The following is a 17,087-nucleotide window of genomic DNA, read 5'->3' as shown; positions in this document are numbered from 1 at the left end:
CGCCACCAGGGAAGCCCCCATAAATTATTTTAAAAGGTTTTATATATGATCGTTAAATCTGTTGAAAAATTATAACCAATGGCTCATTTAATATTAAAAGATATTACTAATTTACATGAAGATGATTTCTAGTATAACTTATTTTGTTGAATATTATATCTATTTCCATAGTTTTAAAAATAGGCAGTATGAATGCATTTTAACAAAACGTATCTAAACCTTTATCACTGCCTTCCTCACCCAAAATAAACACAGTGAAGAGACTGAAAAAACACCCAAAATATACTAAACACAGTAGTTTTAAAAAATCCACAAAATAGCAATGACTTTTTAGTCTCCAATTTAAGAAGGTAGGTGAGTATGACACAAGCATACTGTAAAAATTACGTTGGAGATATTTAAGGAGGCACTTCAGTAGGAAGACTTAGTTCACCCTATTTCATCCATAAGTCATATTTTTAAAAGGCTAAATACAACTCTTTTCTTTTTAAAACATTAAAATTTAAAGAATTATTTTGGTGGTAGCTGGCAGAAAATAATTCTGCCTGGATTAACTGTGCTAAAAGATATAGTTTAAAAATAGAGTTTAAGAATCTCTCTTCTAATCTATTTGTTATATGATTGTATTTTCTTTTAGCATTTAACTGCTATAGTACCTCTATTTGTTTTAAAGACAACTAAGCTGCCTAGGCTTGTGGAGAATGGATCTTCTAAGTTTTCCCACTCTCAGTAATTTGCTATGTAGCCTTTTCCCAACAATAGAACAAGATTAGCAAAACCTACTCTTGTTATCCTACAAACCAGTACTAGTCAACTAAGATAAATATGTTCTTCAGAGGGGTCAGTATGGCTGAGGTTAAGAGCACGGACTCTAAGTTTAAACTCTAACCCTCACATTTAGCAAGCACTGAAGCCTTTGGGAAGTTGCTTTAATCTTTCTGGGGAAAAAAAAATCTTTCTATGCCTCAGTTTCTTTACTTATAAAATGAAATCATAATAGTATCCACTCCATAGCTGTGAGGATTAAATGAGTTGTATATAAAACATTCAGGGGCTTCCCTGGTGGTGCAGTGGTTGAGAATCCGCCTGCCGATGCAGGGGACACGGGTTCGTGCCGCGGTCCGGGAAGATCCCACGTGCCGCGGAGCGGCTGGGCCCGTGAGCCATGGCCGCCGAGCCTGTGCGTCCGGAGCCTGTGCTCCGCAACAGGAGAGGCCGCAACAGTGAGATGCCCATGTACCACACACACAAAAAACATTCAGAATACCGCCTGGCACATGTAAGCCCTATTTTAAATGTTGGCCATTATTAAGAAGCATTTCTTGGTTTGTATTCTTTAAACCTAAGTAACTGTTAAGGTTCTACATATTTGAGGATTCAATCTATGGGTTCTCAGTTTTGGATTAGGTCTTTTAATAAGCAAACCTACAGGGGGACAAAAATCATTTCCGTGCAGTCTCTGAGATTTCTCAAAATTTTATTATATTCAAATACTACTTGAAAGTCACTGCTCCCTTGACTGATATTTTTCCTATACATAGGTGGTAGGTTAAAAATATTATTCCTCATTTAAGATACAAAAAAGTCTCAGTAGGTTGAGTTTATCTGAATCTTTTTCTAAGCAGAGATTATATATACTAAGTTTAATGCCTGATTTGTCAGAAAGAGATTTGGAAAATCAGATAAATGTGACTCCATCACTTCTAATGTTCAAAACTCAAAACAAAGACAAGTAGAAATAATCTTATAAACATTTCATCATAATTTTTTTTACCTAAATTTTCAAGGTCTTTCTTGGTGACAAATTTGTAATCATCATAAACTGTGCTTTCTGGATTCTCTTCCAATTCTTCTGTCAAGTTGTCTAAGAAGGAGCACCACCTGGGAGCAGGACCCAAAACCTGCCGGCGTTGATTAGAAGGTTAGCAAATGTACATTCTAATCATGTCAACTAAGAGTTATTTTACAACCAGATTTCATATTATATTTATATAATTTAAAAATCCTTGATTCTATCAGAAGTACTGAGAAACAACTGCAATCTGCATGATCAAGTCTATAATGGAAGAGAAAAAAACAGAGTAGGGAGAACTTAGGCCTATAAGGGAAAAATCTCAGTCTGGGACACAACATATTAATGAATATTCTTACATGAGAACTATGAAAATATAATTAATAATTCAGGTAGTAATAGTAACATCCATCTATAATTCTATTATCTCTTTCATTCAAAACAGTACTAGAGGGCCTCCCTGGTGGCGCAGTGGTTGAGAGTCCGCCTGCCGATGCAGGGGATACGGGTTCGTGCCCCGGTCTGGGAGGATCCCATATGCCGCGGAGCGGCTGGGCCCGTGAGCCATGGCCGCTGGGCCTGCGCGTCCAGAGCCTGTGCTCCGCAACGGGAGAGGCCACAGCAGTGAGAGGCCCGCATCCTAGGCACACACACACAAAAAAAAAGTACTAGAATCTACAAAAGCATCCTTGGCATACCAGACTTTTTGTTTGCCACTCATGACAGAAGTCCAAAATGAGAATTACCCTTTTTAAGGGTTTTCGACTAATTACTTGATAATTACATTCTACCTTGTATGGTCCACTTCATTTAATTGATTAAAAATTAAAATTCTGTATACAGAATTCTTTAGATTTAACCTAAAATGGGCTGCCAGGATCCACAATCAGTCCCAATAAAAGGCTGAGGAACAAAGGATTGAACAGAATTTATAACCAAGTAATAAAATAGGAATATTTCAATTTGTAACCCAATCACTTCCATAAAACACCGTGATTGCTTCTTACTCTTTTGCCCTTGGTACAAATCTTTCCCAGCACACGCCTCACGCACTGAGGTCAACGCTTATCCCAAAGGAAATAACATTCAGCGGGACAGCCAAGCTACTGAAACCCTCTCTCGTGGTGGAGGCTTTCAGAAGAGAGAACTCTGGGCTCTTACAAAATGGAACTTCCAATGACTTCTTGCCTGTGTATTTTGACAGTAATCAATCATACAGAGGAAAAAAAAACAAAACTCATAATGGAAATTATTAAATCTAGCTTAAACTTTTTGGAGAAGGGAAGGTAGGAGGAAGAGAGTTATAACAAAGGAAGACAGCCCCCAATACCCCTCTTCAACCATTAAAAAAAAAAAAGTTAATGTAAGATACGGCCATACTAATTAATTCTATTATTTTGCCTGATTAGAGAGGGTGATCCCACTACTCCTGCCAAAGGCTATGGGGCTCATGAACATGAAAAACAACTCTAAATGAGCATTAAAAAGTCCCATGGAAGGCTTCCCTGGTGGCACAGTGGTTGAGAGTCCACCTGCCGATGCAGGGGACATGGGTTCATGCCCCGGTCCGGGAAGATCCCACATGCCGTGGAGCGGCTGGGCCCGTGAGCCATGGCCGCTGAGCCTGCGCATCCGGAGCCTGTGCTCCGCAATGGGAGAAGCCACAACGGTGAGAGGCCCGCATACCGCGAAAAAAAAAAAAAGTCCCATGGAGAATTTTCTTACTTGCATAATCTGTACAATTTTAAAAACAGAGGTAAAGGTCTTGATACGCTAAGTGGTTTGACTAACCATAAAAGACAAACCTTCAAGAAATGAAAGGTATTTTTTAAAAAATTCAATGTAGACTACTTTAAAGAAACTGCTGTGATTTTAAGCAATTTTAGGACAGTAGCTTGAAGTCGACAAATATTGATAGTAATTGCTACTATATATAAAGCACTGTGCTAAACCGAAGTCCCCGACTATGCTTATTCCCCAAGGAGTTAGAAACCTAACTGCAGCAGATGGTTTGTGCATGCACACACACGTGCACATGAGCACACACTCAGCCGTTTAAAGCAATGAACTGAGATTGTGCTGAATCCACATGGAAGACGGGTGAGGGCTAGATGAAACAGGCCGGGTTGGGATACTCAGTAAGTATATTTGAAAGGACTTCTGGTTAGAATGAACACGTGAGCAAGCTAGGAAAACCCCGGGGGGCACCTTCTGAGAGTGAGAGTTCAGGCACCTGCAACTACAGGGTATCTGCTTCCCATCAGTCACAAATATGCAAAAGCAAAGCTCGACCACGTACTGGTGTACGACCCAGGACAGCAATCGTCTGCTCTTTTAGAGAGGAAGAAAGTACACTAACTCTTAGCGCTTTTCTAGAATATAAGATCCTCAAGAAATTGTTCTCATGGGAGGGTTTAAACTTCATCTGTTTTAAGTGCTTAATTTCCAGTACCTAGAACATTGCCTGCCAAGTAGTAGGTGTTCAGTAAGTGTTTCATAAATAAATCTAGTCACACATAAAATATGTATGAAGGCATTCATGAATCCCACTGCACAAGGCATGAAGACTTAAAGGGTCTAGTTTGGCAAAACTACTTTTTAAATCGTCTAGTTGTCCTTACTCAGATAAAAACATTCAAATACCTCACCATAAAATTACTGGATATAAGAACACTTTTCAGTGAAAGTCAGATTTATTTTGCCTCCTATGCAAGGGGGCACTGGTACCAAAGGACTTCATAATAAAGTAGTTTCACCGTTAAACCTTAAATCAGTCATAAACATGGGCTTCAAAGACAATGAAAAGATTACACTGTGTTTACTGACTTTTCTTGGGGGATGAGGGGTAGGGATATTAAAATATCAGACCAGATCTGAACTTACTTTCACATGGTCCTTTCTTATAATGTTCCACAACACTCTTTTTGATAGTTATCTGGATTCTAATGAAACTGTTTCAAATTGCCTCTCCAGGGACAGCTCTGGTTATGAAAAATAATCTCTGCAATCAAATTCACGGCCATTAAATTTTACAGGAGGAAATAGTTCCATCAAAAACAAAACTAAGTCTAATGGGCTGATTATTAATCACGTTTCCCTACTTCCTACTCAGAGGAAAAAAATATCAGAATAACCATAACAAAGTTCAAATTACTGATTTAACTGGTATTCACTGAAGGTTTTATCCACATTAGAGCTTTCCTCAAAGGTCTACCACTAATTTGCAGAAACAGTGGTTGGCTTAACTAATAAGGGTTTAACCACGTGCACAGCTCTGATGTACCTAAAATGACCATGATATTAATTCATGTGTAAAAATTCCTCACTGTCTTTATTCATAAAATATGTTAATCCTTCAACTAATATGTAAAAATATATTAATTTATTCTTAAATTTCAGGCTTTACAACTTGAAGAAAACATCTTTTTTAACAATTGGTGTACTATTACTACTACGTCAAAAGTTTCTAGGTTTTCCGTAGTGTCATCATATTGCTATATTCTATACTGCAGTCAAAACTGATTATTGCTTGATTATCTACATTTTTATGCACCAGAAGAGTTTTGTTTCAGAAACTTGGTGAAGACTGTTCTATTTTAAACTTCAGTTATCTGTTAATGACTTTCCACTTTTTATTTATAAGAATTTCCTAAAGTCACAGGTCAGTAAAAGTAGAGAATTGGAAACGGACTCATCAAACTGCTATAAAGGGATACCGTGGGTCCCTGAGCAACTTTAATGACAATCGTATCAATCAATTTAAACAGAAATACTTGGTCCTCCAAAATAGGAAAGAATCTTTATCAGTGTGCTTTGGGAAGGCCTTGACTGAAATGCAGCCGAGTATCTACTTGCTCTAATCCGTTTGGGCAAAAGAACCAATCTTAAGATACATGAAAATACATGCCACGTGCCCAGACTCATCTGCCTGTACGATTACAATCTACCTTTAAGATGTTAATTACATATGTTTAATTTAAAACCTCAAAATTCTCATATATTCTGGTAATGGACAACAATGACTAAGAGTGGGGAGGGCAGACAATGAATATTAAGATCCTTACGGAGTTGACAGAAGAGGGTATCCCCTCCCCCATTCTTTGGAAAAACCACTGTGCCACATCCTAAAGCTGGGTTAAGGCAGAAATAAGGATTGAGGATTACTGGATGGATGGTTTTAACAGATCAAGGGTGACTAAAATAACAACAAAGCATTATTAATATCATTAGACACAAAGAACCAAACTGCACTAATTCAATATAGATGCCATAATTTTTCCCATTTACTTATAATGCTACTTAGTATTTCCTATTTATATGAAAATCACTGATAATATCGCACAGCAATTAAATATGAAATTGTTACCCTGACTTTTTAAAATAAATTTATTTATTTTTTGGCTGCGTTGGGTCTTCGTTGCTGTTCACAGGCTTTCTCTATTTGTGATGAGCGGGGGCTGCTCTTTGTTGCGGTGCGCGGGCTTCTCCTTGTGGTGGCTTCTCTTGTTGCGGAGCACGGGCTCTAGGTGCACAGGCTTCAGCAGTTGTGGCATATGGGCTCAGCAGTTGTGGCTCGTGGGCACTACAGTGCAGGCTCAGTAGTTGCGGCACACGGGCTTAGTTGCCCCGCGGCACATGGGATCTTCCCGGACCAGGGATTGAACCCATGTCCCCTGAACTGGCAGGCGGATTCTCAACCACTGCGCCACCAGGGAAGTCCCTTCACTTTTAAACTAATGATTTAAAAACAATTTTAAAAACCTTAGTAACTAAGAAAATTCTTAATTACTCCATTTGGTAGTACTGTATCAACACACAATAAATAACTTCTTTTTTCACAATAACTTTGAGCAAAAATGGGAAACTTTAACTGTATGTAATATATCCAAGTGTTCTAACATGTATCAGTTAAAGTTTCCCCATTAGAATTTTAACCCACATCTAATCTGAAATATGTTACTCTCACTATAAGGCCATAACCCTTTATCAGAAATTACCGGGGCCAGGGACTTCCCTGGTTGTCCAGTGGTTAAGAATCCACCTTCCAGTGCAGGGGATGCGGGTTTGATCCCTGATCGGGGAACTAAGATCCCGCATGCCATGGGGCAACTAAGCCTAAGCACTGCAACTACTGAGCCCACACGCGCTGGAACCCGGCACTCCACAACTAGAGAGAAGCCCGTGTGCTGCAACAAAAGATCCCGCATGCCGCAATGAAGATCCCGCGGTGCCGCAACTAAGACCCAACGCAGCCAAATAAATAAATAAATAAATAAATATTTTTTAAAGAAGAAGAAGAAGAAGAAGAAGAAACTACTGGGGCCAAAAAGCATTTGAAACCTTAGAATCGTCTGCATTTTCAAAAGGTAACACAGTATGTATACTGCTTTTATGTAAAATCTTCAGTGAGGTCTGGGTCAGTGATCCATAATCAAACACATTAATAGTTCTCTGCGGCAAAATCTACACATCTTCATACCGGTGATCCGGATAAATAGACTAGAAAGAGCCTCACCAGTACATGTCAGATTTGAGTCCTAATGAAGCAATTCAGGTTTTGCCACTGATCAGTTATAAAAAAAAAAATTCAGGGCTTTTTGGATTTCAGAATTGCAGATCAGAGATGATGGGACTATACTATAATGTAACTATCGTTAACCACTATTACAATTAATCACAATTTTTCTAAATGTATAGCCTGTATCTCCAGAAGGAGAACAGGATTTTGCCAACTAAGATGACCAACTCTGCAATACATAAACTCAAAGGCAATCCTTTTCAAACTTTCCCTCTATTATTAGTTGAACAGCACCACTAGTACCAGCATGTATTTTCAAATTCTGACAGCTGGGGCTTATTAATAACCGGTCATAAATAAGCCTAAGAGAGGAGAGACAGCTGGGTGAGCCAAGGGAGTGGCCACGAATTTAAGCATGTAACTGCATTTGCAACATAATGAGCTGCCTAATTGTGTATCCAAGTTTACATGTATTTGCGTGAGTAATTATGAGTCATTTAAAGGTATTCTACTTGTAGTGCTTTGTTCTCTCATTCCTAAAAATCAGATCAGCAAAAGAGCAATTTAATTTCAACATTTTAAAATATTTATTTTAAAAAGGAGAAAAGTTATTATCTGCTATGATTTCAATTTTTTTCAATTCACTTTTTGAAAAGCAGTTTAGGCACTGAAATAAAATGATAACAAAATAAGGCCAGGTGATAAAGAAGAAGATCACCTATGCCATTCTATCCGTATCAGCTGACAAACCAATAGTTAATCTATGCAATGCCCTGTGAGTACAAATAAGCATGAGATGGAGCACCTATACTCAAGGGTTAGGGGAGATAGGACACCCCAAGCAAACAATTAAATGGCACACTAACTATATATTTTTATCTCCTTTCCCTCCCAAGCCTACTTAAAATGATAGTAAACTAGTATAAAAGGTATTACCTTCAAGGACAAAAAGAACAAAAGAAGAAAATATAGTGGTTAAAGGATTTAACACAGTATAAATGTTGGGTACGGGCTTCCGTGCTGGTGCAGTGGTTAAGAATCCGCCTGCTAATGCAGGGGACATGGGTTCGAGCCCTGGTCCGGGAAGATCCCACATGCTGCAGAGCGACTAAGCCCGTGCGCCACAACTACTGAGCCTGCACACTAGAGCCTGCTAGCCACAGCTACTGAGCCCATGTGCCACAACTACTGAAGCCCGTGTTCCACAACAAGAGAAGCCACCGCAATGAGAAGCCCGCGCACCACAATGAAGAGTAGCCCCTGCTCGCCGCAACTAGAGAAAGCCCGGGCACAGCAATGAAGACCCAACGCAGCCAAAAAAAAAAAAAAAAAAAAAAAAATGTTGGGTGCTTACAGAGGTAAGTATCAAAGACGAGACTAGATTCTTTCCTTAGAGTCCTTGAGACCCAGCACTTCCAGGCTCCATGTATGTGGGAAGATGGGCCAAAACAGAGGGGAGATGATGGAGTTGATGAATATCTAAAGTCCCACCACCCCTTAGGAAACCAGAGGATGATTTTTTGGAGAAAGTGAAGGAAAGCTGCTCCACGTGAGTGGATACCTGGCAGAGGTGACTTGAGCTGCGAGGAAAGCTGCTCCACGTGAGTGGATACCTGGCAGAGGTGACTTGAGCTGCGGGGGCTGAAATTAGCAAACTAACTGGCAGCCTCCATATCAGTGTGTGACCCTCAGCTCCTTTCGCAGCTCCCAGAATGCCAGAAGCCAAACACATGTTGCTGTGCTTCCATTCCTGCCAGCCTAAACCCCTAACACTCCTGGTGAGGAACTGGGGGATTCTCTATAGAAAACGAAAGATCCCCAAAGACAGACTTCCAGATGCTGATATCTGGGAATCCTCCAATACAGGCACAGACCTCATTTTATTGCACTTCACAGATATTGTGTTCCTTACAAATTGAAGGTGTGTGGCAACGCTGTGTTGTCAGATGGATGACGGTTAGCATTTTTTAGCAATAAAGTAATTTTAAATTAAGATATGTACATAGTTTTTTAGACATAATGCGATTGCACACTTAATAGACTACAGTATAGTGTAAACATAACTTTTATATGCACTGGGAAACCAAAAAATATGTGACTAACTTTATTGCGACATTTGCTTTATTGTAGTGGTCTGGAGCCAAACCTGTGATTTCTCCAAGGTATGCCTTTGGTCATTAGCTGAAGAGTTACCATGAAAATTACCAGAAGACAAGACCACGGCATACAAAGAGTTTCCAATCAGCATTTAGTATTTCATTCTTTTTTTTTTTTTTTTTTTTTTGGCTGCGTGGGGTCTTTATTGCTGCGCACGGGCTTTCTCTAGTTGCAGCGAGAGGGGGCTACTCTTCATTGTGGTGCGCGGGCTTCTCATTGCAGTGGCTTCTCTTGTTGTGGAGCACGGGCTCTAGGTGCACAGGCTTCAGTAGCTGTGGCACGCGGGCTCAGGAGTTGCGGCATGCGGGCACCCTAGAGCACGCAGGCTTCAGTAGTTGCTGCACATGGGCTCTAGGGCGCGTGGGCTTCAGCAGTTGTGGCTCACGGGCTCTAGAGCACAGGCTCAGTAGTTGTGGCACACAGGCTTAGCTGCTCTGCAGAATGAGGGATCTTCCCAGACCAGGGATCAAACCCGAGTCCCCTGCATTGGCAGGCAGATTCTTAACCACTGCACCACCAGGGAAGTCCCTAGTGTCTCATTCTTAAATAAGAATAGATTGCCAAAGATCACCATTCATTTATTCAACAAATAGTTATTGTCAAGCATTTTTCTCTTCACTGTAGATACAGCAGTGAACAAAACAATCAAGAATCTCTACCTTTAAAGAGCTTTCATTCTGGAAAGGGAAACAATAAACAAACAAAGGAAAGAGTATAGAGTATGACAGACAGTGATAAGAGCTATGGGGAAAATAAAGCAGTGAAGGGTGATGGAGAACACAGGGGAGCAGGAGCAGGGGTGGACAGGGAAGCCCATGTTGAAGTGACAACTGAATACAGACCTAGAGGAGAGGAGAGAATAAACCATAAGAATATCTGGCATATGCAAAGGTCCTGAGATCAGAACTGCTTGGCATGTTTGGGGATCAGCAGAGAGACCAACCCAGTATGGTCTCAACAGAGGGAGACAGGAAAGGGCTACATCAGGTAGGGTCTTGCAGGCCACTGCAGGACTTTACCTTTTCCTTGAGTGAGATGGAAGTCACTGGAGGGTGTGAGCAGAGGTGTGACATGATCTGACTTATGTTTACAAGGATCCCTTTAAAAAGGATGGGAGACTTACTAGTTCCAGGAAAGCTCTGTCATTAGCTGAATTAAGTCAACTAAGCAGACTTTGGTGACCACACAGAACAAAGCTATCAGATTTTACAGACTTAATCCAGCAGAGACACTAAACAACCAAAACGGCAACAACAATGAATTCAGGGTGGGGGTCATCTGAGTTCCATAACTCCCAAATTATATTATCTAAAACATCTAGTTTTCAACAAAAAATTACAAGACGTGCAAAGAAAGCACGGCCCATATACAGGGGATAAAAAGCAGTCAACAGAACCTATCTTTTGAGGAAGCTCATACTTTAGACTTACCAGACAAAGACTTTAAATCAGCTATTATAGATATGCACAAAGAACTAAACAAACAGACCCATGCCTAAGAACTAATGAAATGTATGAGAACACATGTCTCATGAAATAGAGAATATCAATAAGGAGAGGGAAATTATAGAAAAGAACGAAATAAAAGTCTTGGAGTTGAATAATACAATGATTGAAATAAAAAATTCACTAGAGGGGCTCAACAGTTATAAATCAGCAGAAGGAAGAATCAGCCAATTTGAAGACAGGTAAATTGAGATTATCCAGTTTGAGAAATAGAAAGAAAACTGAACAGAGCCTCAGACACCTGTGGGACATCAAACAGACCAACATACACATAATGGGAGTCCCAGAGGAAAAGAAACAAAGGGGCAGAAACAGTATCTGAAGAAATAATGGCCAAAAACTTCTCAAATTTGGTAAAAAGTATTACACTGCACATCCAAGAAGCTCAACTCCAAGTAGGACAAATTCAAAGAGATCCACACCTTAGGCACATCATTGTCAAACTGTGAAAAGACAAATGTATCTGAAAACAGATATTCATACCACTCCTTTCCTTTTTTAAACTTTTACATTTGAGGTATTGTAATGTCAAGAAAGCTTCTGGGAAACCAAAGTAACAATGTACTGAAAACTAAACACATACATCCACTGGAGATCTACTGACTGTGAGCTTGGCAACATTCAGGACATGCAAGCTTACACCAAATAGTCCTGCTAAATCGAGGAAAAGGGGAAAGAGAATTACTCTCAAACCAGTGCAACTTAAGAGAGCAAAAATCTTGTTCAAAACCATGAAATTCCCTCATAAACCAAATCTCTTAAAGTTCTCTTGTAAGTATTCAAAGCTGTATTATACTTAACCTAAGTAATTCTAATTTGAGTTAGAATGAAAAGCTTTACATTTGTCTGCTTTTCCTGAAAATTACAAACAGTGCATTAAATAGCATGAAAAAGTCCTCCGCTTCCATCTTCATTCAACTCTCAAGAAAAAAGAAAAAAAATATCTTGATATGGTCCCTGTCTTTTTCAAAGTCCACTGTTAGTTAGACAGGACAAACATGGTTCTTCTAAGGTCTCCCCTTTATTCTCTCCTGAAGAGCCTGGCTCTGCACCTCTGCTGCACATCACCATTGGATGTTTATCATCATGTTACACTTGAAATCCCATGCAGTCTCCCCAAGTTCACATCCAGAGTTTCCAGTTCCAATGACTCCAAGCAGCGCTAAAGTCCTCTGCTTCCAGCCTTTTCCTGTCCCAGTTTCCTAACTACACTAAAAATGCTCAACCTTGACAGCTATGTCTGCACATATGCGTACACACAACAGTTCCAGGGGTGCTAAAGGCACTAGGCCAATTTTATCATTTGAGAATGTATTTATCTTTTTGATCACACATCTGGTAATGTGCACTCTCCAAGATCTTGTTTGGTCATTTTATTCCTGCCAAGAGTTACACAGATGGTTTTAGTGTGTTATCCTGGTTACCACATCAGCAGTTTCCTGGTTCTATCCTACTTCCTCACAGGCAAAGGAATTTATTAATAATTTTTCGGCATATTCTTAAGTCTTTGTAAAAACTAAGGGTATCCTAATATTTAAAAATATCTAGGGATGGAAACTTGGCAGGAACAAAGGAAGAGTAAAATGTTTTTAAATGAAGGTTATATACTTCAACAGTGCTACTCTAGAAGGGTCGAAAAATATTTTGCCACCATTTAGCAGTTAATGTTTATCTACAGGGGGCCACACATGGAACTAGGAAATCCTGAAGAATACATTTTAAATTCAAGCAAAAGAAGATTTCCATATATTCCCAAAGAAAGCCAAAGTAGAGCATTATACTGGCAAAACAAGGGGGTAAAAGAACCCAATTTTGACTCATAATTGAATAAAATGTAACCAACCATAAAGCACATAAGTAATTTTCTACAACCCAGGTAGAATGTCTATTTCAGATTTTAAATACATATATTTCCCACTGTGATGATAAATAGCATTCATACACATGACAATATTAATGGCCCTATTAAGATATATGATGTATGTGTGTGCAGGGTTGTGGGAGGGAAGTAGTGCATATATTGTATTTATCTTTTTTTTAGTGAAGTCTTAGGATAGATTCCAAAAACTTCATGTAAATCTAATCATTTTCAAAAAGAGAAGTGCTTTACAAGGAAAACCATACACATAATGAAATCTTTAAAGTCAGAATGAAAGGAAAGCTATATAGTTTGGTGGGAGGAGTGATGAAAGGGAAAAGATTACCTGCTGTAGCAGAATCAAAAACTGAACTTTGGACTCCATGGCAACCAAGGCAAAAGAGATGCATAATGAGGTAGAAAGAGATCATTTACTTGATAAAGGAAGCATACTGATATGTCTGGAAAGAGAAACTCTCTTTTGGAACTAAACTCGAGAAGCATTTCATAGATCTCCCTCTAAGGAACTCTAACCCTGAACAATACTTCTTTAAAAGAGGTTTACAAGAGAAACTTTATATGACTGTTAAACATCAAAGAAACACCATTAAACTGTAATTTATGAAGGTCCAAGTAACGTGATCCAAGCAAGCACCTTGATGACCTAACTTGACTCTGACATAGTTTAGAGCTGTGCTGTCCAATAGAGTAGCCACTAGCCACATGTGACTACTTAAATTAACTAAGATGGAGTAAAATTTAAAATTCAGTTCCTTAGGCACACCAAGCACATTTCAAATGCTTAATAATCACACATGGCTAGCGGCTGCCATGTTGGACAGAGCAGATCTTAGAATATTTCCATCAGAGAAGTTCTACTAAACAGCACTGGTTAGGGAACTGAAAGAAATGAGTGGTGAATATCCATTAATAGGAAACTAGACAAATAAATTATGACATATCTATATAATGAAATATTGTGCAACTATTAAAAAGAATGGGTATGCTTTATATTTATCTGATCTGATCAGAACAACACATCGTTAAGTGACAAAAACCCCTTTCGAAATTGTATGCATCATGAGACCCCAATTCTGCTAAAATGCACATGCTAGTGTTTGGGGGGTTTGCGGGGAGGCATGGAGGGAGAGAGAACTGACTTGACTCTGCAAAGAGTATGCACCGTCCTGTTAAGAATGGTAGTGGGAGGAGGGGCGGTTATGAAGGACTTTTTCTTCCTTGGTTATATATCTTTACAATGTTTGATTAAAAAAAAAAAGAGCATTTTTCCTAAAGTAATAAACAACATCTCCAAAAGGACAGAGGCACAGACACAGACAGAGTTACCAAATGATTGACAAGCCCCCTACAACATCAAACTGAAACATCAATTGTTTCAGAGCCTATAATTCACGATTGAGACCCTTAGTGAACATCTGGATTGGTATTTGTGATACTGACTGAGAAGAGACCTTTAAGAAAGACAAAAGATCCTTTTTCTCTCTAGAAAATTCAAGAACTTAACTCACTCACAACTTTTGATCCTTTCCATAGAGATAAACCAAAAAACCAAAAGATCAAAACTCCCTCCCAGGGCTTTCCTGGTGGCGCAGTGGTTGAGAGTCCGCCTGCCGATGCAGGGGACACGGGTTCGTGCCCCGGTCCGGGAAGATCCCACATGCCGCAGAGCGGCTGGGCCCGTGAGCCATGGCCGCTGAGCCTGCGCGTCCGGAGCCTGTGCTCCGCAACGGGAGAGGCCACAACAGTGAGAGAGAGGCCCGCGTACCGCAAAAAAAACACAACTCCCTCCCAGGAAGTAGCTTGCCATTCTCTGAAGCTTTGGAGTTTTAAATCATACACCTGGGAGAGAAAATTTCAAGTCACCTCAACACTTCCAAGGCTCAGCTTAGCACCTACCCCACCCTCTGCAGCTTTTACCTCTGTGAACGGCACCATGGTTCATTCAGTTCCCATCTGCCTCCTAGCCTCCACTCCCAATGAGCACCAAGCCCTAAGCAGGCATTACCTCCTCACTGCCTCTTCTGTCTCTTCCTTCACCAGCCGCGGCCACTACCTCAGAGGGCGCTCTCAGGACCTTTCCTTATCAGTTACGCTCTGTCCCAGCTCCTGCTTCCAAAGCCACCCACTCCCTATGGGCAGAATAATCTTACACCCATATCTGATCGCACTCCCCTGAATAAACCCCCTCAAAGGCATGCCGCTCCACTTCAAATCAAAAGCAAAAACGCTAACACAGTACAAAAGGTTTAGATTTAAGGCCCTTATTACATCTCTCCAGTTTTATTTATTTCTTGCCCCTCCCTGCCTCTGGAAAACCTAAGCTCCTCCCAGGCGCACAGAACAGATCTGAGGCTCTAGCATCTAGTTTCAACTCCCTGTGTGTAGAAAGATCTCCCTGATTCCACCACCTTTCTTTCTACCTCTTTGTTGGTTAACTCCTGCATGTTCTTCAAGATTCAATTCAAATGTCTGTACTCCCCCTGACTATCCCACCTATGGGAAGATGGCTTCCTAGTGTGCTCCTACAACTGTAATGTTTGTTCCTTTACAAAACTATAAGCTCCAAGGCAACAAATAAAATGTCTTTAATATCCCAGGCCTTAGTGCAGGTGCGTGAAAGGTGCCTACTAAGGATTTGTCCAATGATCCTTACTCCCCCAAAAACTCAAACTAGAAGCTAGTCAACAGAGACTATCTAGTCAAGCCCACAAAGGCAAAAAACAAAGGGTTGGATTTCCTTCAGTGACCAATATAAAAATTAATGTACTTACAAATTAAAACAATGAGATACCACTGCACACCATTAGAAGAGCTAAAATCCAAAACACTGATAGCACCAAAAGCTGACAAGGATATGGAGCAACAGCAATTCTCTTTCATTGCTGGTGGGAATGCAAAATGGTACAGACACTTTGGAATAGTCTGGCAGTTTCTTACAAAACTAAACATACTTTTATCGGACAATGCAGCAATCACACTCCTTGCTATTTACCCAAAAGAGTTGAAAACTTATGTCCACACAAAAACATGCACATGAAGGCTTAGAGCATCTTTATTTATAACTGCCAAAACCTGAAGCAACAAGTTCAACAGGTGAATGAATAAACAGACCGTGGTACATCCATACAATGGACGAGTATTCAGCAATAAAAAGAAATGAGCTATCAAGCCACAGAAAGACACGGAGGGATCTTAAAGGCATATTACTAAGTGAAAGAAGCCAATCTAAAAAGGCTAAATACTGTATGATTCCAACTATGTGACATCTGGAAAAGGCAAAACCACACAGATAGTAAAAAGACGAGTGGTTGGCAGGGGCTTGGGGGAAGAGGGAGGGAGTAATAGGTGGAGCACAGAGGATTTTTTGGGCAGTGAAACCATTCTGTGTGATATATAATGGTGGATACATGTCATTATACATTTGTCAAAACCCACAGAATGGACAACTCCAAGGGTGAGCCCTAATGACTTTGGGTGATAATGATGTGTCAATGTCAGTTCATCGACTACAACAAATGTACCCTCTGGTGCAGGATGCTGACAGTGGAGAAGGCGGTGTACATTGTGTGTGTGGGGGGGCGGGTGTGAGAGAGAGGGGGTATGTGGAAACTCTGTACTTTCCACGCGATTTTGCTGTGAACGTTTTGAAAACTGCTCTAAAAAAATAGTCATACAAATAAATGACTGAATGAATGATACAACCATGTGCAAATATGAAAGAAGCATAAACAGATCTAAACTTCCTTTCAATACGTCTCACTATTATCATTTACCCATTATTTGTTTCCAACCAAGAATAATGTTCTGTTCCTCAAGAAGGTAAATACACAGCCTAACTAAAGATTTGTGCCAATGTGCAGGTCAATTATTCATTTCCATTTAACAATTTTCAACAACTTCTTTCTACAGCAATTTAAACTGCTAATAATACGAGTCAAACCCGCCACCACCCCCCAAAAAAGCATGGGGGGAAAGCACATGATACTGAAGCAAGGAGATGGATAGATGGGGGCTCTTTATATTTCTCTTTACTTTTATGTATATTTGAAAATTTCCAGAATAAATTTTTTTGTGTTTTTTTTTTGCGGTACGTGGGCCCCTCACTGCTGTGGCCTCTCCCGTTGCGGAACACAGGCTCCGGACACGCAGGCTCCGCGGCCACGGCTCACGGGCCCAGCCGCTCCGCGGCATGTGGGATCTTCCCGGACCGGGGCACGAACCTGTGTCCCCTGCATC

At 40.2% G+C, this 17,087-nt stretch overlaps 1 protein-coding gene across 1 annotated transcript in view; it reads right to left on the bottom strand.

The window, feature by feature from the left end:
• NOL10 (nucleolar protein 10) overlaps positions 1 to 17,087 on the bottom strand; it is an 85,955-nt gene that overhangs the window by 28,835 nt on the left and 40,033 nt on the right. Inside the window, exon 14 of the mRNA XM_081254174.1 lies at positions 1,775 to 1,901. Coding sequence (XP_081110300.1) covers positions 1,775 to 1,901 — 127 coding nt within the window. The remainder of the gene's footprint in view (positions 1 to 1,774; positions 1,902 to 17,087) is intronic.

The sequence above is a fragment of the Mesoplodon bidens genome (genome assembly GCF_964165515.1).
Source record: "Mesoplodon bidens genome assembly, chromosome: 14".
NCBI lineage: Eukaryota > Metazoa > Chordata > Mammalia > Artiodactyla > Ziphiidae > Mesoplodon > Mesoplodon bidens.
The sequence above is the reverse complement of the archived record's forward strand: the minus strand, read 5'-3'. Positions and strand labels throughout refer to the sequence as shown.